Genomic DNA, 26,737 nt, shown 5'->3' with positions numbered 1-26,737 from the left:
ATTTTGTGTCAAGGAAACCGCACATCTTAAAGTTCTAGGAGCACCACCAGCAAGAAGATGTGAAAACTGAGGAGAGAATTCTTTTCACTCTCCTTTTAAATATGTTTAAAACCAATTACATATATATATATATTATGTATATATATATATATATATATACATATATATACACACACACATATATATGCATACATATATAGATATACACACACACACACACACATATATACACACACACACACACACACACACACACACACATATATATATATATATTTTTAATCTAGATTGTATGCCAAACATCCTCCCAGAGTAAATGCAGAAGGCCCTGGAAATGAAGAGTTTATCACCAAGATTGTTGTTAGAACTTCTGCCACAGTGTCATCTCAGAAGTGCCACTTGAAAAGCATGAAGAAAATCTGTTTACTTTCCTTGTCACTGGATTGATCAATGTATTGATTAGAGAAGGTGGCAGAGGGCAACATTATGGAGGCAGGTCAAAGCAGAATGGCTTTCCCATTGGTATTTTGCCAAGAGGGAGAGAGTCTCTGTATCTTGCAAACACCTTCGATGAATGGGTGTTTGAGTATCTTGATCCGTTTGACTCCCACCTTATCTGCCAAAACAACCACAATGGTGTCATTTGGGGAGTCATGGGACTATAAAATACTGTGAACTGAACTGAGACCAATAAATTCATTTTACAATGAGGCCTCTACCAGCCAAGATTACCATGTTCACTGTTCCACTTGATTATCTGACCTTGATCAGAGATTGAAGGAACAGTATACTGGTGCATATTTAGATTAAGCTATTTATTTACCTTACTTTTTAGTTTTTTTGTAAATATTTGTAGTGAAAACTATTTATATTAAACTGTAGAACCCTGAAAAGCAAGACAACTGATGGCAAATACCAACTGTCCAAGAGACACGATACTATAAAACTAATGAATCTATTTTAAAATGAACAATTGGTAACAAATCTGAAGATAATATGCTAATTTCACAAGAATAGCACAGACAACCTTTTGTTTGTTTGTTTGTTTGTTTGTTTGTTTTAAATTATACCTGATCACATTATTCAGAATAGTTCTATACATTTCATCTCTTGCTTTCGGTTTGGTATATTTTCTCTGTTTAAATGTCTATTGAATGATAGATGCACTGTGATCAGGAAAATAACTCAGGCATATTAAATACATATTAAGGAGTACATATTTTGCTATTTAGTGTACAAGGTATTTCATAAATATGAATTATATTACAAAAATAGTTTCTGGTGCGCTCACATGGTAAGCATTTGGCTAGTTTTGGCCAACCTTAGAGGATTGTAGCTATTTCACATAACTGAGGACAAACTCTAGTCATAGTTTGAATTTTGAGTTGTATTTAATTCTGCATTAACATCAATTATTTCTTCAGGTCACCACAAATGCTGTATAAATCACATTGATTTTTTTTCTCTTTTAAATTTTATGTATAGACAGGTATGCTTAAAGTGTTCAAATTTATTTTCATCAGTATGTAATGCATGGTATATTTTAAACAAATGTTTGCACAATTTAACATCAGTAAATCCAGTGGTTTCAAGATGCAGGCCAGAAAGGTTACCGATTTACAAATACTACCGAATGTTCTCTCTTTGCATGCTTTTAAAAAACTTTTCAGAGAATCTTTAAACAGAGTTGTTACAATGCCACAAATCAAAGGATTACTCCAGTTCCACCACCAACTTAATCCACGTGCAAGATGAAGGACCCAGCTGAGGTACAAATACTGCTACCAGTTTGCTTGTGTTTGCTTTAACAAATCACAGGGAGGCGAAGGTTTTGCAGTGGGGGAGGGAATACAAAACCAACTTGCCCCTTGTGGTTAAATTCAGCATAATATGTATATAAAGCATCCCTTTGGCAATAGAGTTTGCAGTATCCCCACAGGATTCCACAGTCTAAGTTTTATGGAGTGAAATCCATTAAAGGTCAAAATCCTTCTCTATTTGACAACTCATATATGACTATAGTTAATCTGACACCCTTGGAAACACCTGCCTCTATGCCTATTGATAATATAGAATTTGGAAGTTAGAAGTCAACAAAAGGCACTTTCATCATTAAATAAATGTCCTCTGTAGGAAATAAGACTGCATGACCTATATTTTGTTCAAAGCTGTTTGCTCTTCAAGGACTTGTAGGTAGTCAGGAGAACTCTGAAGTTTTGCTTTTAGTTCAAAATATTCACTCTTTCTCTGCTCTACAACAATTTTACTATGATTACCTCCTATTAGTGATTTCTTATTTTTCTTGTCTTGCTGCTTTTCTGGATAGCGGATCTCAAAGCCACTGACCCCGATGCTGTTGTACTCCTTTTTGCTCTCCAGAAAATTCTGAATGAACACATTTGAATCTCGGCCAGGGAATAATTCATCCAACTCATCGATTGTGCTCAGTCTTTTCCTGGTATCCACATGGACAAGATCTTTGTCCTTTTCAGGAGCATTTCTCAGGATGACTTTCTGTCCTGGTGGCTCAGAGAACATGAAACCTGCTTCAGACTCTTTCAAGCCACATGTGTGGCTCTTGCTCATCTGCTCAATGGTCTGTGGGATGAAGGCTTCTGCTGCAAGCCCATCCTTCTTGTTGGTCTTGTGTTCATGCTTCCTTAGCTGCAGTTGCATAGAGCTGCACTCTGGGTTTCCAAGGCCTTCGTGTTTCACGATTGGCTTTTTGTTGCGCCGGAGCACAAAGACTAGGAGGCAAAAAGCAACAAACACAGTTAAAATCAAGACCACCAGAATGCTCAAGATTAAAATGGACAGAGGGACTGGGCCTCCAGGAGGACTTCGGATGGGTCCCATGGGTGTCGTGAGGGTAATGGCAGGTATGGGACTAGTGAAGGGAGAAGAAGGCCGGTTGAGCAGCTTTGGACACAGGATTTCGTTTTTGAGGGACTTCAGTTCGATGCTGGCAAACTGTACAGGTGTTTCACATTTCAGTTCTTTCATCACAATGTCATCTTTCAGTTTCTCTAGCCACAGCTTTAGGGCCACTAAGTCACAAGTGCAGTCCCATGGGTTGCCCTCAAGGTCTATCTGTGTAAGGGACTGAAGCTGATCGAGCACCCCACTCACAGGCAGGTACATGAATTTGTTGTTCCTCAGGTTCAGGCGAGCAAGAGGAGCACCTGCAAAAATGTAAACCGGCAGGCTCTTTAACAGGTTATTGTTCAGATACAATAACTGCAAATTGGGCATGGAGTCAAAGGTGCCAGCTAAGATTTCGATGATCCAATTGTATTCCAAATAGAGATACTGCAGGTTGTACAGACCTGCAAACATTTCAGGGTACAGCCGTTCTAGCTGATTGCCATTGAGATAGAGTCTGCGGAGATTGGTGAGATTCCGGAACACCTCTCCCTTGATCGCTGTAATCTGATTGCTACCTAAATGGAGTAGATCCAGACCTTCAAACTCAGTGAAATCTGAAGTGTCCACATCTTTAATCTGATTGCCATTGACGTGCAGCTTCTTGGCATTTAAGGGTTTGGGCATCAACTCCGCCATCGACTGGATGTTTTTTTCTTGGCAATTGACACTTAAGCCTAAATCGGAAGGATGAGTTTTGCAAAAACAAGGGATCGGGCAAGGTGTCAGTGGTGGTACCCTAGTTTGATAAGATACAATTTGACTCAGATTACGATTTGAGAGGGCTTTGCCTGCAACTATGCTAGAGATCTTTGAAGGATTAGTTGTTTTAGGGGGCTTTGTCACTAATCTCTGTAATGAAGTTTGGGTTGTATGGCCATTGGGTGTGGTATAGCCATTTTCCAGCTGAGAGGGTGGTAGGATCCGCACATCAAAATCACTCCCAGTTCCCATGGAACATAATTCCTGTTTATTGGTTTCCTTCAGAAGCCTCCCATACAAGTCACTGGGTGTTTCACAGATAGCTTCTCCTATGTAGATGTTATACGGCATGTTCTCCAGCCATGCTTTCAAAGGCAGCAAATCACAACTGCAATTCCAAGGGTTATCTTCGAGCTGTAATTCAACGACACGGCCAATGTGTTCCAGCACACCAATGTAGGGCAGCTTCTGTATTCGATTCCCACGGATATCCAGATGGGTCAAAGATGCGAATCGGAAAATATTATCAGGAAGGAACGAAATCAGATTGTCATTCAGAATGAGCACTTTCAGTTTATGGAGTTTATTGAAGGCTCCCCGTTCAATATACTTGATTAAATTGTAGTCAGCCTGGAGATACTCCAAGTTCTCTATGCCAAGGAAAGTGTCAGCTCGGAGAACCTTTAATTCATTGTTATTCAAGTGCAACTGTTTTAATGCACTGAGCCCCAGGAAGGCCCCTCCCTCAATGTTCTGCAATTTATTATTCCCCAGCTGCAAGGAGACTGCATGTGAAAAATTTAGAAACGTATTGGGATAGAGGACAATTAACAAATTATTTTGAAAATTGAGGTGGTAAAAATTTGACCAGGGTGGTTTCAATTGATTTGGTCTGAAGACAGAAACCTTTTCACAGTTGACATAGAGCACATTCTCCACCGACACACAGGAGCATACATTGCAAATTTCCACTGAGGGGTCAGACTCTGCATTTGTCGAAGCAGAAATGGGGGGAGACAAAACCAGAAAGAGCCAAAGTAACATCTTCTTGTATTCAGCAAACAACTTTATGCTTCTGAATAAAGATAAAGAATCTAAAAAAAAAAGAAAGAAAACATTTTTTTCAATGGTCATTCTCTTGAAAATTCATCTGGGCAGAAACTAAGCCCTAGTGAATTATTAGGCAATATATGTCTTTGTGTGTGTGTGTGTGTGTGTGTTTGGAGAGAAAGATGTATTCATATATATCTTTATATATATGCGTACATGTCTACACACATCTATATATGCATACACAGATATACATACACACATATATAAAACATATATATTTAAATCACCAAAATTCAATATCTACTAAAACACACCAATGATCCCACCCAGAAAACCCAATCTAAACAACATACATCTTTGGCTTTAGTTCTAATGATTTGTAGGGAATGTACACGATTGGATAAGGCAAAGACAGCAAATGCAAGGAAAGATTCCTAATTATGGCAAAAGCCCGACCACTCCATAAATATTTTTCCTACCTAACTTGTGCCAGAGTCTTCTTTAGCCTCTACCCCAGGAAACGTCCCTAGTCTTTGTATGCTCAAGTCCAGAACAGAACCACAAAGGAGTTCCAGTGTGTGAATTTCAATTCGCTAGGTGTTAGCATAATTAGAAAGGTAGATCAGAAAGCAGAATAGCATAAGGTCTGAATGAGGAACAAAATAAGAGGGCTAGATTAGTGTGGAGCCCAGGGAGTTAAGAGACAGAAGCAGAAGGGACATAAGATAGATATGAGCAGCAGCAACAAGATCTTTACATCAGTTCAAAGTCTGCAAATTCCTTTCATATCCCTCATCTCCTTTAAGCCTCACAGTATCCTTGTCTCGGAGATAGTGTAGTCAGTATTGTCTCCCTTTCTATGGCAAGGAAACTACATTTTAGAGAAAGAAAGTGAGTTATCCAAGGTCACTCCACTTTTCCTTCCAAGTGCCATGGTCTTTCAACCACACCATTTTGGTTTAGCTTAAGTCTATGGCTGAGCTGAATTCTGTTGAATAGTTCCCTCCTATGCTTTTCAATCTAAGAGAAAGCAGATGTTGTTATAGGAAGAGGAAAAATAATCTGAGTGATAGAAGGGGAAACATTTGTTATCTGGATAATGTCTCTAGCTACTGGACAGCCATCACACACACACACACACACACACACACACACACACACACACTAGCAACGACCAAGAACAACAAAACTTGTCCTGAGGGAGTCCACAGAAAGGAATTTTCTATTTGAATATAGAGATGAATAGCTGATCTATCTTGGCATTTAGAGAGACTGTTGCCTTAGTTTACTTCATGTCTCTCTTCCTTTTCCTTTTTAGCTTCAGTCCATATGGTGGCTGCTACTTAGTCCAAACTCCTGCTCCAGCCTCCTTTTACCACTGTCCACCACTGCCTAGGATATGGAGTTCACACAGCGGCATTCCTCTGTGGCTCTAGCTGGGGAGCTAGATATATTCTGTAGTCACAGCAGATTCTTGTCTTAAATTAATCAGTTCCCAGCTGTTCCCCCTTCCCCCACACACCCTTCTTACCCCTGATCTCTAAGCAAATAGAATAACATTTGTTGGTAGAGTTTATGCTTAGCAAATTAGCCCATTTTCTCCAACTCTTCACATATTTCAGCATAGATACACGAATTTCTGCAAGACAGATTTCCATAAACATATAAAGCATGTATTTTCTTTTTCTTTATGCAGGTTTAGCCATGTCATTTCTTTTCACGGTAAATAGCAAGAAATTGCTCTTTCAAACTGGTTACCTTCATACCATAATGAAAATCTATAAATTACCTAAGAATACACAAGAGGAAAATTTTGCAGTGAAAGACACATCCTATAGACACCCCTTTGTTTATTTTGCCCATGAGGGACGTCTATAATAATAACATAGCACATCTATAAAAGTAGACAAGCCATTATGCATGACCTACAGAGATCTGTAGTTTTAAGGTGGGCCAAACAGAAACACAGAAGAATGCTGCTGCCAGAATGCTAATTGGATGCTGGGAAGACATACATTGACCCTAGTTGGTGTGATGACATGACTGGTAGTGCAAAAAAAAAGTCACAATTCATAAGAATGACATCACCAAAATCTCAAAACAACTCTCTTTGTCAAATCCAAGATTTTTCCAGGACCATTTGCTTTGACGTGACCACGGATCCTGGGCTACCCACGTCCAGTTCGGCCATTTCTAGACACTTTTCTTCCTCAGGTATAGACCTAAATCTTCACCAGAAACAAACAAAAAAGCACACCAACAGAGCCTCGATTGAAAAGGGGGCTCCCTTCCCCCTCTGCATTGCTACCGTGGGTAACAAAAAAGGGGGGGGCAGGGAAGAGCTAGGAGGAAGTTAAAAAAAAAAAAGGCAGCTCCCTTCGAAAAGGAGGAAACAAGAGCCACTTGGAATGGGAGAGAATAGGAAAAGAGGGAGTTCCAAGGAGAAGAGAATGATGAGAAGGAGCCAGAAAAAGGAGCGAGGGATTAAGAGAAACTAGAAAGAGGGCAGAAGGGATGGAGGAGAGTGAAAACAGGGCAGAGGGTAAAAGGTCAAAGTCAAAGAACCGTAGGACTAAACAAACGTTTAGCAAACGATAGAAAAATCAGGCACTACTTAAAGCACTCTTGGGATGCTGCTAGGCACCTCTCCAGCCTTCCCAACTATCCTGTGGGGTGCTTTGTCAGCCAGATGCCCCTCTCGAGCTCCCGGGGACAGGCAAGCATACACATAGGAAGTCTTTGCAAAAATCATTCACCCACTCTAGGAACGTATGATCGCATCTCCTGCCTGCCCGGAGAGGGTGGGGGAGGGAAAAGAGAGGGGGAGCGGGGGAGCAGAACAGGCACAGGGCTAGTGGGAAGATGGCAAACGAAACCGCCGCTTGCCTGCTAGGGAGAGGCGGAAGGAACAGAGATGCTGCCGCTCCGAGCTCCGAAAGGAATCCCGAGGTGGCCGATGACAGCCACAGCGAGTACCGCATTGCCGCAACCCCATGCCCAGGGCCGGGGTTGGGGCCGGCCGGGCTGCTTTCCTGGGTGCCCCCTTCAGCCACCTAGGCTGAGCCACTGGCACAGGGGCAAGTCTTATCCCAACCCACCCAGGGTAGCAGCTGGAGTTTCCCAGACGCCTTTTTAAAGGCACGGAGAGATGAGGGGGGAGGGGGCAGGGTTGAGGAGGCCAGGCTTCGAAGACTGGAGTCTCTCCGCAACCCCCCTTTCTTCCCCCCTCCCCCCTGTCCTAAGTACCCAGCTCTCCACCACCCACCCACCCCTGACTCTCAACCCGTGCCAGCCTAGAATGAACTAGAGCAGAAGGGGAGCGGTATTCGGGCATCTCCATCCTGCCAGTGATCAGAAGGTCCCCCCAGATCCGGCCAGAACCCCGACCTTTCAAAGTCCCTCTTTTCCCATCTCCACCCTGGCTTCGGCTCCTCTGTTCTGGAGCCCCCCTGCTTACCCACCAGATCGAGCTAGCTGCAGCATCTCCTTAAGGTCCCAGGCAAGTGCCGAGCCCTGGCCCGACGAAGTGGTGGCGAAGAGTCAGAGGTGGAGAGAGAGAGAAAGAGAGAGAGAGAGAGAGAGAGAGAGAGAGAGAGAGAGAGAAAGAGAGAGAGAGAGAGAGAGAGAGAGAGAGAGAGAGAGAGAGAGAGAGAGAGAGAAGAGAGAGAGAGAGAGAGAGAGAGAGAGAGAGAGAGAGCGCACCTAGGTGGGCCAGCTGGCGGGCAGCGAGCGCCTGAGCCAGGAGGCGACTAGGTCCCCTTTGGGTGCCCGAGCCGCCGGAGAGGATTTCCCCGGTACCCAGGGGCTAAGGAGGCAGCAACCGCACGCCCTGCGCTCCGAGGACACCCAGCAAAGTCGGGATGTTCCCCCACCCCCAACCACCTCGCCGCCTCCCCAGTGTGCCTGGATGGGAGGGCAGGCCAGGGTGGGGGATGGAGCGCCCAGCCTGCCTCCCACTGGCCGGGCACCTACCTCTCCTCTCCCCTCCTCTCAGCTCAGCTCCGCTCTCCTGCCCTAGTCTGCTTAGCTTGGCTGCTTTGGTTGGGCTGGTCGCCTGCGGTCCCCTCCCCTCTGCTCTGCTCGCTCTCCTCTCCTCTCTTCTCCGATCCGGACACATCTAAGCCTGCCCGGCTGCTCCTGCCTGCCTCCCTCCACCCCTCCTCCTTCTCCCTCCTTCCCTCCCTCTCTCCCTCCCTCCCTCTTTCTCTTCTTCCCTGCCTCCCTCCCTCCCTGCTTGCCTTCCTATCTGCTCTGCAGTTTTTGCGATTGTCTGTCTCTACGTGATCTGGACTTCTGCTCCTCCGCACACTCTCACTCCTGGTGCGCGCATACACGCGCACACACTCATACATACACATCTACCCGGAGAGAGGGACTCACAGACAGGAACATACACACACATATACACACTCACAGCCGTGCGCACTTGGGCGCGGACAGACAGACGGACAACATACCGATTCCTCTGACAGCCAGGGTGCACCTTTATATACACTCACAGAAGTCTTTCCTCCTCTCTCCTCTCCATGGGCATACGAGCGCGCGCGTGCACGCGCACACACACACATACACACACATATAACCCCTCCACAGCACTGCCTCTCCCCAAGCACATTCCTGGTCCCCTACCTCGGCCACGGTGCCCTAGTCCCAGGCGCGCGCACATCTGCGAGCGCGCGCGCGCGCACACACACACACACATAAAGAGCCCACTTTTTTTCTGTCCTCCCCCACTGCACACTTTCCCCAAAGAGGCTGACCCCACACACACACCCCGCCTCCAGGGACCCCCTAGAGAGCGAAGGTCCCCGCCCCCCCCCCCAAGTCATTGCTCCCACCCCCGTCCATCCTAGCGGGAATGCGCGCCGGCACACATGCACGCACACATACATACGAGCGCGCACTCACAATCAATCAATCAATCGATCGATTGATCAACAAGCAGATGTCTCTGGGAACATTCCCGGGAGACGGCAAGCAGGCACTCACAGCTGGAGAAGGACCCCTTCCAGGGCGAGGGGTGTGGGGTGAGGGCAGGGGGTGGGGTGGGGGATGGAGGGGGTGGGGTGTCACGCAGCCGCTGCCACAGCCACGGAATTAAGAACTACGAGGCTAGGATGCAGGAGGGGGTGAAGACACGACAAACAACGCCAGCACTTTGGGATCTAGTTACCGTACCTTTCTCCTTTCTCCTTCCTCCCTCCCTTCCGTCCTTCCGTGACAGCTGATCAGTCCGAAGCCCAAGGAGAAGCAGCGGCACTTCTGCAGAGCGAGCGTTCCTTAGGTAGGGGCTGAGTTTCCAGAATCCCAGAGGCGTCGCGCTCGCCCAGCCTACCTGTGTGTCCGGGCCGGGGCTGGAGCCTGGAGTGAGACTCCAAAGTGGAAGGGGGGGGGGGGCACGAGGCTCGTTGACCCCTACCCCCACCCCCGCAGAGCAGAGGGTGGCCTCCGGCTGGGATGCCACAGGGTTTAAGGGGGGGGCAGCCGGGGGCTCGGGCCCGGGAAGGGACTGGGGAGCCGGCGGAGGTGTGGGACCGGGGACATGCCGCACTTGCGACCACAAACCTGCCGGGGCTACTGAGCATGCCCAGATCCAGGGCTATAGCCCTATAAGAGAAGCATTGTGTGCATTCCACTCCTCCAGGGTTTGGCTGTGGCCAGGAGGGGCTGTGCGGGGGACAGGCAGGGGGAGAGGACCCCGCTCCGAGGCGGGGAGGGCTGGCTGGGAGGGACTGTAAGCCGCCGGCCGGGGAAGAACGGGCCCAGGAAAGTGGCTTCTCGCTTGACAGTAGTTCATTGTCGTGATCAATATCCGAAAAAGCAAAAGCCCCAGGCTCCCGCTTATCCTGGGCTTGAGCTGGCCACTATGCGAATTATCTAGGCCTCTTCCCTCTATCTATTGCCTTTTGGTAGCGAGTCCACTAGGGGGTAGGAAGGGTCAGAGAAAAAGCGTCAAATTCAAACAAGTTATTTTTTCTGCCAGTCACTAGCTATGGCCAAAAAAATAAAAATAAAATGAAACTCAACAGGGAAAAAGGCTCGGTGGGACAGGAGGGTTAAAATCAAAGTGACTTGGGGAGCTCTGTGGGCATTTCCAGGCAGGCTGCAAAAATAAACCTTGACACAAGCCTCTCTTCTATTCTCCCCAAGCCCTTGCTGATATAGGCTCTTTGCAAATGAAATCAACTGCCTCTTTTTTGTGAGGTGTAAGTGAACAGCACCCCCATTCCCTCATCCCCATGCAACAAATATTTATCAAGGCCTACTCTATTCAGAGCCCCTTGTTACTATATGTGGGGTGGAGTGCACAGGCACAAATAAAACTGGTTCTTTCTCTCTCTCTGTCTCTGTCTCTGTCTCTGTTTCTCTCTCTCTCTCGTTCTCTCTCTCTCTCTCTAGCTCTCTCTCTCTCTCTCTAGTTCTCTCTCTCTCTCTAGCTCTCTCTCTCTCTCTCTAGTTCTCTCTCTCTCTCTGTTTCTAGCTCTCTCTCTCTCTCTCTCTCTCTCTCTCTTTCTCTCTCTTTAGTTCTCTCTCTCTCTCTCTCTCTCTCTCTCTCTCTCTCTCTCTCTCTCTCTCTCTCTCTCTCTCTCTCTCCCGCACACGAGCCCTGTGTTTAATCCAACCTTCTGCCCGATCTACCAGCAGCATTCCTTAGTGGCACTAGCAGCATAATGGGATCTATCCAGTAGTCAGCAATGATTTCTGTTTAAACATATGAAACCCCTAAAGCTGAAAGAGGCAATGGCTTTGGGACCAGACTTTGGATGCTGGCTGAGATCTGCTGCCTGAACATTAACCAGAACCACTGATTGTTTAAAGGGCCTCTTTCTCCACATGCAACCCTGATGGGCAAACACTTTGTGAGAGTGCAGTCCTACCCCTTTCTAAGGAGCTAATGCGGCATCTTTCCATGTGCAAGGGACTTCTCTGTCATTCAGTGCAGCCATACCTCTTTCCCCAAATGCATATATATATCTCAGGCCCGAGTTTGAATTCCTCCACTGCCTTGTGCACATGTAACTACACTTTTTACAAACATGGTTATGTGTTACACCTTGTAAAAAGGGAAAAAAAGGAAAAAAAAGAAAGAAAAAGAAAAAGAAGACTTTCCAGAGACACCCCTCTTTCTCCTGTCCTATTAAAAACAATCTAGGGAAGAAATTGAGTGGGCAGCAGTGATAACATTTGCTATATGTTATGGGAGATCCATTCTGAAACAGCCCTGCTTAAAGGAAACACCAAGGGCTTTCCCCTCTAACACTATGAGTATTTGTGCAGCTCATCTCTGTGAGGTGAAATTCTTCTCCACCATAGGTAACAGCTGCACCGTGGAAAAATTCCCTCTACTGTGCTCTACTCAAACAAAACAGACTCTGCTAATTAGGAACTCAAAATTTGCATTATATTGCATAATGCAATTGGGAAGTAACAACGGATACCAAAACAATGTGGCATTTCTTCTAACTCACTCTATACATCTCTAGCTATATATAGCTAGAAGATGTATTCATTATCAGGATCCTGGGATTGTTTGTACTTTACCATAAATGTTAAGAAGACTATAGACTATAGGGAAAACCCAGACCTGCCACAAAAAAAGACACAGTACAAGGATTGAGGGTATCTGCCAAGACCCGGGCAGTAAGTAGCAGACAATTTAAGGGCCGATCTCTCTGGAGCTTTGGAGATAGCTAATTGAAATAATCGTGGGCAGTTCTCCCTTCGTGTGGATAGGTGGAGACCTGAAAACTACGGTGTGGGGAAATGTCAGTAAGTTACAGAGCATCATAGTCCCTAAGAGGTATTATTTTTAAAATATCATTTAACTAATATGCAGTCTATTCAGAAAAACTGTTAGAAATGAAATACTGGACTGTTTCAAGATAAATTCTCTCAGAATGAAATTGAAACAGCACTCCCAGCTCTTATAGGTTGCACATATCTTGCTTTCAGATGATGGGAACCGTCCGTTCTTTAAGACCCCTTCTCTTTCCTGCTCCCCACCACCACCACCATCACATACACACAGTCTGCCTCTTGGAATCATGAATACATGACTGGTTCCTGCCGGCAAAGGGGAAGGGGTGTCCCAGATGCAAGCAATCCAAGTTTATAAAACTGCCACTCACTATCCTTGCTCTTCCAAGAAAGATGCAGGTAGGATCCCCCCTCCCCAGCCCCTTTTTAATGCATTCTTTTCCTAGTCCTTCACAGTATGAGGTTACCTGAGATCGCATACGATGCACTGATATTTTTACTCTGGGTCTTAGATAGGGAAAGTCAGATCAGGGATAGAAAGCTTTCCTTATCGCTTCTCTACTGGAGGGGGAAGCCCCCAGTGGGGTCTAAATACAACTTTTAACTTGTTCACCTAGTGGGTGTGCCCCCAACGACTCCTCCACTTGTAATCGTTACCTCAAGTTCCACTTACTACGCTGGTCCCTTTCTGACTCTCCCTCCCCTACAACAGATTGTGACTATCCTCTCCCTGTCCTGCCATTCTTTTATATAACTTTTGTTTTTGCTTACCTGAGCGTATGTTATGACCTTACTGGACACCCCCAGTAGAATGTTAGCGCCTTGAAGGTAGGCAATTTGGGGCTTTTTCAGTTTTGTCTCTGCATTTACAATGCTTGGCACATAGAAAGCATTTACTAAAGGCTTATTGAATTGAATATGAGGTCTTGGAATGGAAGTTGGATAATCACTTGCTAGGATGTTAAAGAGCAGATTCTTGTTCTGGCAGGAGCTGAGCTCTATGACCTCTGAAGCCTCTTCTAGCTCTGACATTCTGGGATGCTGTGGACAGCCTCAATTTGGAGAATGGGAAGCTGAGTTCCCACAGACTCCCTGCACATAGCCAGCCAGCAGTCAGGAACCCCAAACTCCTTATAGAACTTTGTTTTCTTTTAGGTTACTGTAAAAAAAAAAACAGTTTGGGATATTATTTGTATGTTTTATTTGAATCTTGGAATCATTCAGCAGTTGTCCTACACAAAGTTGTCATTATCACAAAGCTGCTGTTTTAAAACTGATCTGGTTCTTATTCTCTCCAAAATACTGTTCTCCTCCAAATGGTCCATGCTACTGGAACTTGGCTTTTTAAAGAACTCCTTAACTGGGACCATAGGGCAGCTCTGTTCTGTTCACTCTCCTTCCTTAAGATACATAAACTATCACATTAGAGTAGAAACAATCCCCCAGACAACTCTAAGTTTAAAGGCAGTTGCCAATGATTAAAACATGAATGGTATCAATGTCAAACACTGTGAAATGAAAATAATTATAACAGCAACAAAACTTTGCCATAGCCTCCAGTGGCATTCACTTTCACCTGATTCATTATTTATCCCCGCTCTTTACAATCATAACAAGGCTAAGATTTGCCATATACCAGTCAAAGGGAATGCATTTTTTTTTTCTTTAAGGGAGAGTATACTTTGTCACTGTTCAGGTTGCTAAGTATTCATTTCCACTAGAGCTGGAAGAGATCATAAATTTAAAGCTGAGAGGGACCTTAGAGTTCATCAAGTCTAAGTTTTTCATGTTACAGATGAGAAAATTGAGGTTAACAGAGGAGGAATAACCTGCTAAAATTGAAATTCAAGTCTTAAGAACATGGATCTTAGATTTAAAGCTAGACATTAGAGGCTAGCTAGTCCAACTCTTCCATTTTACAGCTGAGAAAGTAAAATGACTTACCTGGGATCACACAGCTAGTAAACAACAGAACCAAGGCCCAGTGACTCTGAAAGCAACATTCTTTCCACTGTATCATGATATCACCACTCTAACTTCAAATTCAGTACTATTTCCACTATACTATCCACTCTAGAGAACATCATTAACCCTACCGTACTTTACAAAGGAGGAAATGAAGGAAATGTAGGCTTTTGAGTATATTGGTGGGGGAGAGGGGAGAGTAATCTTTGTTTTTTAAACATTCAGAAAACCAGCTTTCACAGGTTTAAATACAAATGCTCAAAACAAGATTGAAAGTAAAAATGACATGAAAAGTCCTGGATGTAAAATATTCCTGATGAGGCTATTTTCAATCAGCTAGATCGAATCTCAGACAGATATGGAATTTCTCCCCATTTAGAATCCATCACAGTCTCTGAGTCTGAACTTGCAAAGATGATTTCCACCACTTTCATTGTATCTTTTGTCATTGCACGGTGGAAGACCTAGGAAAAAATGACAGGCACATCTGTAACCTTCTGGAAATACAAAATAATAAAGAACTGTGGGGACTTTACATGTACCCCTCTGTGGGACCAAATAAATTGAAAGAAATGTGAAATAGATACCTATTTGTTTCATCTCACTTCTAACTAAGCTGGCCTTCCATTTTTTCCCAGGATATCTTTCTAAAAGTCATGGCTAGTAAGTAACCTGTCACCTTTTCCAGAAATCATTATTTCAGCTGTGAATACATAACAAGTTTTCTTCTCTAGGCAGTGAAAAATAAAACAACTGGATACCATTTGCTGATTATTGGGGAGGATAATAGAGGAGTATGCCATCCTTTTAGGGTCATGGTTATTTCGTTGCCAATGAGTACTTGTCTGGTAAATCCTTCCTGTACTGCAGATACTTTCTAGAATATCATTTCACTAAATCATAGCTACCAATGTGACATTGTCAGGGCTGTGGTTTTCTTTTTCTTTCCATGTACTCTGTAACTTGGAGAAATTTCATCTTCCTTGCTTGCTGTCAGAGATTACTGCCCTCAGACAACTCAAAGATAATAAAGATTGGGAAATAAAAAATAAGACGTTAATAGCCAAACAATCCACTGTGAGAATTACTCCCAAGGGCAATACAACCCTATAACACCAACTGAAGCTCAGTCAGAGACAGAGAATGTTCTTCCGTTTTTACCGTGCCCTATTCTATCTGGGGAACCAGCATGTTGTCTTTGGCTGACAGAACCATTTCTTCTTTAAAAAAAACAAACAAAACAACTATTGAGGGTCTTTCTCTTCAACCCTTTCCAAAATGGATTTTTCATTTTCTTTTTCTTTCTTATCAACAAATAGAGCAACCTTTTCTTTCTTTTTTTGTACACTCAGAATTTCAGAACTGAAAGGAAATGTTAGGATTTATTTCGAAATGTTCTTTTGGATCAATTAAAACTTTTATCAACATTATGTGGGATGAGGAACTTAAAAAAGATGATAGAAGGATGTTTTCACATATGATGTTCCACAGATATGACTATATAGAAACTCCCTTTATCAGTGCAAATTTGTAACTGCTCTGCAACTTGTAGTCTTAAAGAGGCTCTTGGGCTTTGCTCAGGGTTCCATAGCCCATATGTGTCAGAGACAGGGAACTGAACCCAGAGCTTCCCAACTCAGAAACTGATTGTACCATACTATTTCTCAAAAAACAAAACAAAACAAAACAAAACAAAAAAAAAAAAACTTTTACTCAGAATTTTGGGATGTTAAAAGTTATCCACACTTTTATATTTGTGAAGTTGACTAAAAATAATGGAAAATCAAAAGAACTCCATGACAAATCAAAAATCCTATATTGATTTTTAAATACTTTTTTTTTTTTAAATAAGCATCTAGGTTGGAAAAGATGCTGTCTTGAGGGCTCATTTCTAATCATGTATCCTCTGCATATATTCAGATAAGATGATACTCCTTCAAAGATGTAAGAAGAAATGGTAACCTTGTTTGATCTATTTTCTGATGAGTAATGTCAAACAAAACATAAGATAGGGAGACATATGCTTGGAAAAGGTGGTTACTGCCATCTCTAAGAAGAACATCCAGCGCAGTTAGAGGAAGACTTCCCTGTAGGAGGTGGTGTGGTTCCATATATGATGTATCTGTTTGGCATTGTATCAAGCCCTAGAACAATAGAGAACCCACTCAATGACCTTCACAATTACTCAAATCCATTTGGGACAACTATCCATACATGAAACACCAACTGGATGAAGAATGCCTAGTTATGAGCCTATGGTATACAGTTAGATGAACTGTGCATAGAGCTGAAGGAGAGAGAGAGAGAGAAAGAGAGAGAGAGAGAGAGAGAGAGAGAGAGAGTGAGCCCAAGCTTGACTGAGGATATATAAATGAATTGGGCTCAAAAATGAAAAGGAGAATTAACTGGATTGCTTTTGGGAAACAGCACAGTTCTTCTCATGACTCCAATTTTCCCCTCAAAACAAAAGCCCATCTTTTTACCCCCATATTCTTCAGGCTGTCCTATATACCTGAGAGACACAAGATACCTCTGATTCTGGTGGATTGAATGTGCTGGTCACCCAAAGCTCAATGAAGAGATTCATAAAAAGGATAAATAGGCTGAAGCATATTAATTACACTGTGCTCAGTACCTTGAACACTCTTGATGCTTGATAAATATTTGATTAATTTAATTGATGGCATTGATAGGACTTACAAGAGCTTTTCCTTTGTTGACATGGGATTCAAGTATCCCAATTATACACAAAAGGGGTCTATATACATAAAAGTTTTAGGGTTTTGAGCATTTAATTGTCAAGGTATCAAAGTGGGGAAGATACCAAAAACCGAGGACAAAATCTAGGAAAGGATTACATTTTTAATGTGGTAATGAGGAAAGTATCAATGAATACTGATCCAAATGTCTAGGATCAAATGAATTAACGTAGGGAAAGCACTTGGAAAACTTGTACTATATAAATGCTATCGTCACCATCATTCTATCAAGCATGCATTCATAGATGATGTCCTACAATAGACTACATCTTTAAAGTTATGCAATAGACTGGAAAGTGTAGAAAGTACATCTTTGCTATTTGTGATGATTAAATTAATTCAATAGAACAAAATAATGCCTTAAAGGACTTCCACCAACAAGGTATCTCTCATGCAAATGTTAAAATCATGTATGATTTTTTTTTTGTTGCAAAACAATTGGGTTAATCCACTTATGTGACTTGCCTAAGGTCACACAGCTAGGATATGCTAATTGTCTGAGGGCAGATTTGAACTCTGGTCCTCCTGACTTTAGAGCTGGTGATCTATGCACTACACAATCTTGCTGCCCCTGATTTCTTGAAATACATAACAACAGAGATAACTCAGTTCAGTGGCTCTCTAGTTATTAGTATCAAATAAAGCATAAAGTAGGGAGACACATGCTCCAGAAAGATGTTTGCCTCTGCAATAGAGGAGGTTCGAAGTAGACTCCATATTGAAGAGGAACTTCCTATTCATTGTGAATCACTAAAACAACTTGTCACTTATGGATATTTCACTATACAGAGAATCAAAGAGGATTGATTGTATATGAGACTGAACCTCAGTTACAGTTTTAAATATCTACTGAATATCATATTGTAGTAACAATACTGCCCTATTTTCTGTGCCTCAACCTTTTACCTGAAACAAAGGTCCATCATTTTAACATTAGTTTTTTGTCCAATGGTGTTGTATGAATATGAGTCATGAAATATCAAAACTCTAGATAACCTAAATTGAAGATCACCCAAACGGAAATACAGAAGCATATATATAGTGAACATAAGCTGGTTGGATTACATTTTAAAAGAAGAATTATACAGAAGTGATGTCAAAGATTTAATAACAGAAATATTTGAAAGGAAAAATATGATGGATCAATCATAATCATGAGGGGTACTCTTTGGATAGCCATATATTCCATTTGTATCTAGACAAAGTTAAGAGAATGAAAGGAAGGCCCCAGCAATGTTGTTAATTAATAAGAGGATATGGAGAAAGGATACAGAGGATAAGCAGGCATGAATGGGTTGCTATCCACATGATACTCCTATCATATCTAAATGATAATAGTATCTAAATTAAAGGGATATCTAAAATGAAAGTTATCACAGTTCCATTGGAATATTAGAGTACGATATTTACAAAATTAAAATTATTCGACTCAACAAACATATATTAAATGTGTTTTATATGTAAAACATTGTGTTAGATGTTAAGAATACAAAAACAGAAGTTGAAACATTGCCTGCCTTCAAAGATCTTATGATCTACTATGTGAAATACCATATATACTAATAACTGTTTGATATAAGCTAGGAAGTAATGAGGGCAAAGGAAAAATCTAAGAACAATGCTTTAGGAAAATTTAAGGAAAGACAGGAAGAATTCCAGCTGGAGAATATTAGGAAGGATCCAAAAAGACTTCATAGAAGCAGCTAAAGTAAGCCTTGAAGAGAACTATTCTGAAAAGTGGAGATGTGGAATCAATCATGGAGAAATATTCTCATTCTCTCTTCCTCCCTCTCTCTCTCCCTCTCCCTCTCTCTCCCTTTTCCTCTCTCTCTCTTCTTCTTCCTCTCTCTCTTTCTCTCTTCTCTAAGTCTCTGTCTTTCTCTCCTTCTCCTGCTCCTCTTCCTCCTCCTTTTTTTCTTCCCTCTCAATTTATATCTGTATAGCTATCTATATGGGTATCTATCTCAATATAAATATATCTCCTTTTATATAGAGAAATCATCTTTCTGTCTCTTTCCCTGCTCTTCTCCCTCAAGTGATATCTGTATATCTATGTAAATAGCTACCTAAATGGGTAGCTATCTCAATATAAATTTATCTCCCTCTAGAGAAATCATGTCTCTCTATATGTCTCTCTCTGTATGTCTCTGTCTTTCTGTCTCTGTCTCTCTGTATGCCTCTCTCTCTCTCTCTCTCTCTCTCTCTCTCTCTCTCTCCTTTTTCTCCCTTTCTGAGTTGCTGCTGGGACCAGGGGGACTGGAGCACTGTTTCTACCCTGTTCTGTACCAAGGGCTCCTCTATAACAAACCCCTGCCAGTCTTGGGGGAGCCTGATTTCTTAAAATAGGGGTCAGACTTCTCTTTTTGCTTGATTTAGCTCATTATACCCTCTCTCCCACTTCGTGATGGCCTAGGAAAGAGTTACAGTTTAGTTTGGGGCTTGTGTCTAGAGTCTCATCAAAAAGAGAAATAAAGAGTACTCAGTATTCAATATAAATCTCAGGTACAGGCCATATATTTATTTCCTACACTCAAAGGAAATACTGACAGGACACCCAGGTAATGTAGTGCACAGAGCACTAGGCCTGGTACCAGAAAGACCTGAGTACAAATCTGAGTTCAAACACTTTCTAACTATGTGACTCTGGGCAAGTCACTTAATCTATATTTGCTTCAGTTTGTAAAACGGGGATAATCGTAGCACCTACTTCCCAGGGTGAGTGTGAAGATCAAATGAGATAATGATTATAAAGAGTTTAGCATAGTGCCTGGCACATATTGAGGTATATGTAAATGTTATCTATTAGCTAAAAAACACAAAAATCTCACAGTCCTCATTGATAAGCCTAAAGCAATCAAATGATTGCTTCGTCATCCTTAAAGTGTTTCAGTATTGAGTTATACTTGGCATTCAGAAGTAGCCAGAGAATTCACTGAACTAATACCCAAGGTCAGCTTGAAGCCAGGGCAGTGTCCCTGTCCTGTTACATGTATAAGCATTTATATGCATACATATAGGTGCAAGAATGAACAGTGTGAAGAAGGGCCTGATGAGTTTGTTTGTTTTTGAACAAACAGTCCATTTTTGAATCCTCTCTAGAAAGCTGGGTGACATAATTTGAATGTGGTCTAATTTTTTCTCCTTTGGTATTTTCTTCTTGAGTTACTTTTTTCTAATCTAATTTCATCTACTATTAGGTTTTCATTCAACAAAAGCCTTTGTAGGGCTGAACTTCAAAAACTATTTCATTATTTAAAAGAAATAGTCTTTCTTACCAGACAGGTTTCCCTAAGCTCTCACTCACAAGACCATAAAGAATTCTGAGTTACCACAATCTGAACAAAGCATCTTGTAATCAACCAACAGAAGACAGCAGAGAATTTCTTTTTCCTCTGAAAATTGTGACTGAAGATTTTTCTTAGAAAAACAAACTGAAAGAAAATTGATCAATATTTCCTATAGGTTAATAAAACTGTTTACTATATAGCACAAAAAAAAAGAATTCAAAACTGTATTTTCCATTATTCACCATCTGAAAGTCAAGACCTTTGCTGAATACTATCTAAAATGTTTTCCAATCCATGCTTCTGAGGATGAATCAGAGAATGAAGGCCCTCTCAGAGACTACTGCATATCCTGAAGTCATGGTCCTATTTCTTGAGTCTGTCTCAGAAGATTCATGAGATGAGAAAGTCTAAAACATTACACTGTTAGCACAGCAAGAAAGGCAGGGCTGCTGAGCTGTGGCAGAGATGAGGTAATGTTGCAGGCATTTACTCTGACAGTAGAGAGACTAGTATCTCTTCCACAGTGGGATTATCTGCAATCAACCCTTAGAAGAAATTTACTGATGCTGCCAGAGACCAGCCCTTGGGATGCTTCTTGTGCAAGTCATTTCTGTGTTAGAGGAGGAGGAAAAAGAGACAAGTGGGAAATTGTCATGGTAGAACAATGTGGCCGTGGAGTTTGGATATTCTAGAATGTGTTTTCCTGTGTTTGAGTGTGTTTCTCTGGTGTTTTTTCTATGTTCCCTAGGGGATTTTTTGTTGTTGTTGTTCTGGAACATGATGCTAAACTAACAATGACCTGAAGTGTAGGGGAAGACCAAAAGGTATGATAGTGATGAAATTATGTCACAGAGATACCATGTCCTTCATATTAAGTTGTTATCTGTTATTTAGTATTTTGTATGTTGGTATATGAAATTGAGAGATGCCTGTAATCAGTACCTGTGGGACTCTAACAATAAAATCAATTAGGCTAGGGTGAAACGCAGAATGGTCCCCGGAATGAGGTCATTTTATTTACCAGGGAAACTCCATCAATATAACTGACCCTCTTTGGAGAGCTCTTGGTAGATTCTACCTGAGGATGATCCTTGTCTTTCCTCCTTTGATTCTGGTCTAATTTCTTGATCCTGACTCTGTCTATGCCTTTTGGACACTAAATCATTTACCTTGACTCCTTCAATAAAGAACACATTCTTGACTTAACTGACCTTGAACCTTAACTTTCCATGACTATAAAATATATGTTCCATTTCTGAATAACAAGTCCCATTTCTTCACCCACTCCACTTAGTCAAGTAGAGTACACTCATCTCACTTCAGGCAAGAAAGATATATCCTGGGGAAGACTTAAATGCCTTAAACTTTTCATTGATAGGAAGTGTTTTTTCTAACATGGCCAAATAATATTAGTTAAATAATACTCAGAGCTGGCAAGCCTCCTTTTAAGCATATTTCAAATAAGTTCTACATAGTAATAATAATAAATGGCATTTACATACCACCTTACATAGATTATCTCTTCTGATCCTCACTACCATCTTATGAAACCAAGGCCACTGGTATTTGGATCCCTATTTTACCGGTGAGAGAACTGAGACTCAGAGGGATTATGATGTGCCATTGGTCACATAGCTAGTGAACATCAGAGGCAGATGTACGCAGGTATTTCTGATTCCAAGGCAATTGTCTTTCAATTAGATCATGCCGCCTCTGAGATGACTTCAACCTGTATCATCCAATAATGATCAAGGGGAAGTAATGGAGAAAGACAATTTGCTTTAAGCCATGGTTATTTTTATTTTCTTTTAATAAATCAGTCATCTCAAATGTTGAAGTTAATTACTTGCTTTCTGATTTCTGTTGGTACCTTCTGTGGATGGAAAAGAAATTTGGGAGTATAATACTGTGAAATCTGGGATACTGTGGTGAGATGTCCCATAGTCATTATTTAAAATCTATCTTCAATAACAGGAAGGATACTGCTTATTCTTTTAGGAAATCATCCCTTCTTGCCATCAGTTTATTTTTTTAATCTCATAATGGGAGAAGCTTTTTATAATCTAACTACTTTTCCACTTATTTAGAGAGACATAAAATTGTTGGGCAACTTACTCCCAAAGTCATTTTCCTGAAGTATAATTTCCTTTTCATTGACTTAAAAATTGTTGTATAGATAGAAGAAAAATCCAGAAAGCAAGAGCTGCCACAGCAGGACCATCAGAAAAATCAAGACCACCAGCAGACTATATTCATGGAGGATCTTCTCAATCCTCTCTTTATATATTAGGAAATGGGTGTTCCTTAAGTACAGATGAAGAGAGGCTAATTAGTCTAACATCTGTAAAAGATTCCCTGCTGCAACATTACTCCTAAGGTGGCCATCCAGAGTTAGCCTGAAGCTCTCTAGTGATATGGAGTCTACTCCCTCCAGAAGGCCCATTCCATTGGAGGATAATTCTGATTGATAGTATGTTGCTCCACACATCAAGTCTAATTTATTTACTATGTATCTTCTACTCATTTCCCCTAGTTCTCCTCTCCGAAGTCAAGCAGAATGAGTCGTATCTCTTTCCTATATGATTCCTTTTTCTGAAAGGACTTATGGCTGTGGCCTAGAATCAAGGGTGCTCAGAACTAGAGGGATTTCAGTGGGCATCACAACTAGTTGAACAGGAATCTCCTCTACAAAATTCCTGAGAAATTGTCATGCAACCTTTACTGAAAAAACACTCTCAGCAGAAACCTAAGAATTCTTCCCCTTTGCTGAGGCTGGCATCAATAAAAAGCCCACAAAACTTTCTGCTGCCTTTTTGGTTATTTACCAAAACATACCACCTCCCTGGGATGGCTATAACATGAACTTGTGCTGGAATGACCGAGCAGAACAGATGGCCTCCTAAACATGTCCTTTGCTGTCTGAAAAGTGATCTGCCTGTCACTGGCAAAGGTCCTCCAAGTGATGACCGTTGAGCAAGATAAGAGATATGTATATTTCTCTGCTGTTCTGACTAGTGTTGTATCTCTGAACTATTACTTTTGTAACTGATGGAGGTCAGTCCTATCTTTGCCACTATTTTCCCTGGATAGTGACACTTATCCTTACAGAGACTGATTCTACTATTCTATTATCCTACCCATGCTAGCCTATGGGGAGAGGATTGACTCTCAAAGACAGTTGCCGTAGACCTTAGGATCATATGATCACGATTTTCAAGCTGGAGGAGAACTTAGGGGAAATCAAGTCAAATCCGCTTATTTTAAAGATGTGTAAACTGAGGTCTGCCGAGGTGAAGGGATTTGTCCAGAGTCACACATGTAGTAAACACCTGGGGCCAGATTTTTATGTACATCTTTCTGATTCCAAGTTGTATGAGCTATCCATTCTAGACACTGCTTCTGTTGGATTATCTTTCCTCTGAGGAGTTCCTTCACAACCTGCAGATATGAGCAGTGCAACAATGCAAGCAGCTTCTCTGCTCTCCAGATGGAGATGAAGCTGGGCCTTCTTCTCTGTTCATCCTACCTTTCCAGATTTATCTTGTATTACTCCCCTGCACATATTCCATGTTCCAGCAAAATTGGCCTACTTTCTACCTCTCCCACCTCACATCTCATGCTTGCTTGCTTCTGTGCCTTTGGTCACTTGTTTCTCATCTCTTGAATGCATTTCTTCTCCTCATTTGGCACCAACGGAATACTTTGCCTGCACTTTAAAGCCCAATTCAAATGCCATTGCCTCCACAAAGCCTTCCTTTCTCTTCTATGTTGGTATTGCCTTTATCATTACAAATACTCTTTTGCTACCTTGCAGGAAAATAGCTAATATTGTGTACTTGAGCCATTTGCGTCCTACTTGAATGCCTTATCATGGTATGAATATGATTGTTCTTGGGAACTGTGCCAGTACATTCTCCTAAGTGGGGAAGACTTCCCTTCTATGCCCAATGATAGAATGTTTCTGTGTTTGTTTTTGCCTTTCTTCGTATCCCCAGTGCTTAGCATAGTTCCTGATACATAATAGCATTTCAATAAAAATGTTGTTGACTGACTGTCAGAATGGGACCAAACTAACTCCCTATCACCAGAACTATGGCTCCCATGTAACAAACTTATTTGTTCTAATGACTCAGGGTAACCACCTACTTCTGGACTTGCCATCTTCATTGGTTCAGGGAGTAGCCGCATCCACAGATTCACTGAACTACTGAAGAACATGGTCATTTCTGTCTGTGTCGTATTTCCATAGTAGCCTGACGAACTCCATTAAGACATCAAGTTAGTCATCGGTCTTTCTATGTCTTCTGTCATGTCCAGAACTTTTTCAGTGTTTGTTGAACTATGAGTCTAAATGAATCATAAACAGCAAATATACAGAATTCATATAAACATAGGAAGCTTTGCATGGACTGAATCAAAGCAAAGAATGCAGAAACTGCAGATTACAATACTATCAATGAAAATAACCCTAGAAGTGAGAGGAACTTGGACTGAAAGACAATGTTCAATATTGATGCTGGTGGAAAGAGAATAACATGTACCTCCTTCCTCTCAGTATAGGATTCTACACATGCCAAATGTTGCATATGCTGACAGATAGGATTACTCTTCTTTCAGTTTTCCTTGACTGTTGAGATTGTCCAAGTAGGGAAGTAGATAGAATGCCAGGCCTGGAGTCGGGAAGATGAGTCTTCCTGAGTTCAAATCTGGCCTCACACACTTACTTGTTGTGTGATCCTGGGCAAATCTCCTAATCCCATCTGTAAAATGGGCTGGAGAAGGAAATGGTAACCCACTGTAGCATTTTACCAAGAAAACCCCAAATGAGTCACCAAGAGTTGGACACAACTGAAAAACTGCCTGAACTGCAATGATGGTTCTATTGGATGAGACGGGAAGAATGGATTATAATAGTTCAGCATATTTCTGGGTTGGAAAAAACCCACCAAAAGGCATCTATAACCTGTTCTTGAAATTTAAAAGCAAAAAAAAAAATATGATGCAGAAAATTGTCAGTCTAAATTGTCAGGCTAAAGTTTAAAAAGATTTTGAAAGATCATAAGACCGGGTGAAGGTCTTGAAGTCATACTCTGTAACTAAATTTTAACGCTTAGATTCATAAAGCCTTGGCAAGAGCTTCTCCTATTTTTGTTAATTAACAGTTGTACAAGGTTAGGAAATTTAACAAAAGGTGCACCTACAATGGTCTCTTGCTCTAAAAGAAGAAATTAGTTTGGAAAAAGTCATGAAAACTCCATAAGGGGAAAATTTCATATCTAATCTCCATGGTAACAAACAAAATTTGTGATTAAGTGGCTCTTAGCTTAAAAGGTAAATGGTATTTGGGTCTCTTTTAAGCTCATTGTTAAATATTATTTTAAAGATATCTCCAACTTATTAGAGGTCCTACTTTTATCATTTATTAAAATTTGTAGCAGTAACAGAATAGAACAAGCCTAGAATGTAAGACTGGGGAAAAAAGGGAGAGACTCAGATGACATTTTTAGTGTAATATAAATATGGCATATTATGTTACAGATTTTAAGTATTTTATTTTTCATTCAATTCACTAATCATTTTTGATGTCATCTTTTCTTCAACCGTTTTACCAGTTTTATTCATGACTAAAAGTTCTGTATGAATTACATTGCTACTCACAGCTCCTCTGAGTGAATTTCTCTTTTGTATTTCAGTTATCAAATCTCTAGATAGACATTTTAACTCTCATATCACTTAGGCAGTTTCATCCCCTAAATCCAGAATTTTCCACAGCATGGTTGAACACATAGAGGGAGTGAAAAAATTACATTAAAAATCAGTATTCTTCTAATTAATATCAATTCTCGAGTACAAAAAATCCATTTATAGACTTCTAGATGAGATTAATTTCAGTTTATTTAAAAAAAAACTGAAAATGAAGGTTGCTTGACCACAAAGCAGGTCATAATGGCCTAGTAGAAGGTGCCTTGGATTTGGAGTCAAGACATTTGGTTTTGAATCTCACTACAAATACTTCATTCACTTGTTCACCAAATATTGATTATTGTAGTCTACTATATACTGGGCCATGGAGATACAAAAATGTCTAAATTACTCTAGGACCTTACTTACCTTTTACTAGATGGGATATAACATGTGTATAAGTATATGAGAAGTGATATATGAAGACAAAACTCAGGGTGGATTGTGTGTGTACGTGTGTGTGTGTCGTGTGTGTGCGTGTGTGTGTGTGGTGATGATGATGATGATTACTACCCTCATGAATCTGAAAGATTGTCATATTCAGGAGAG

At 41.4% G+C, this 26,737-nt stretch overlaps 1 protein-coding gene and 1 long non-coding RNA gene across 5 annotated transcripts in view; one reads left to right on the top strand and one right to left on the bottom strand.

Annotated features, from left to right (window-relative positions):
• Positions 1-259: 259 nt before the first annotated feature.
• On the bottom strand, positions 260-9,940 carry SLITRK4 (SLIT and NTRK like family member 4). 4 transcript variants are annotated; one of them, XM_051968283.1, is made up of 2 exons: positions 2,277-4,816; positions 260-616 (listed from the first exon to the last, which is right to left on the bottom strand). In XM_051968283.1, exons 1-2 carry the CDS (start codon positions 4,756-4,758, stop codon positions 498-500), a joined length of 2,601 nt encoding a protein of 866 aa, XP_051824243.1. In that variant the 5' UTR covers positions 4,759-4,816; the 3' UTR covers positions 260-497. The 4 variants fall into 4 exon arrangements, with proteins under 4 accessions (XP_051824243.1, XP_051824245.1, XP_051824246.1 ...); XM_051968285.1 differs by lacking the exon at positions 260-616 and adding an exon at positions 9,856-9,940 and having other exon boundaries at positions 1,370-4,718; XM_051968286.1 differs by lacking the exon at positions 260-616 and adding an exon at positions 9,135-9,197 and having other exon boundaries at positions 1,370-4,718.
• LOC127542574 (uncharacterized) overlaps positions 9,870-26,737 on the top strand; it is a 202,055-nt gene continuing 185,187 nt past the window's right edge. Inside the window, exon 1 of the long non-coding RNA XR_007948723.1 lies at positions 9,870-9,961. This is a non-coding gene — a long non-coding RNA (uncharacterized LOC127542574). The remainder of the gene's footprint in view (positions 9,962-26,737) is intronic.

Source organism: Antechinus flavipes, chromosome X (genome assembly GCF_016432865.1).
Source record: "Antechinus flavipes isolate AdamAnt ecotype Samford, QLD, Australia chromosome X, AdamAnt_v2, whole genome shotgun sequence".
NCBI classification, from domain to species: domain Eukaryota; kingdom Metazoa; phylum Chordata; class Mammalia; order Dasyuromorphia; family Dasyuridae; genus Antechinus; species Antechinus flavipes.
Note: the sequence above shows the minus strand (reverse complement) of the source record. Positions and strands in the feature narration are given on the sequence as shown.

Bases quoted from the DNA above. Each gene is read 5' to 3' on its own strand.
- SLITRK4 (XM_051968283.1), bottom strand. From the start codon at position 4,758: ATGACCATTGAAAAAAATGTTTTCTTTCTTTTTTTTTTAGATTCTTTA. The intron at 617-2,276 runs GTAATCATAGTA...TTGTTTTGGCAG, and splicing joins TAAGAAATCACTAATAGGAG to ATAAGGTGGGAGTCAAACGG.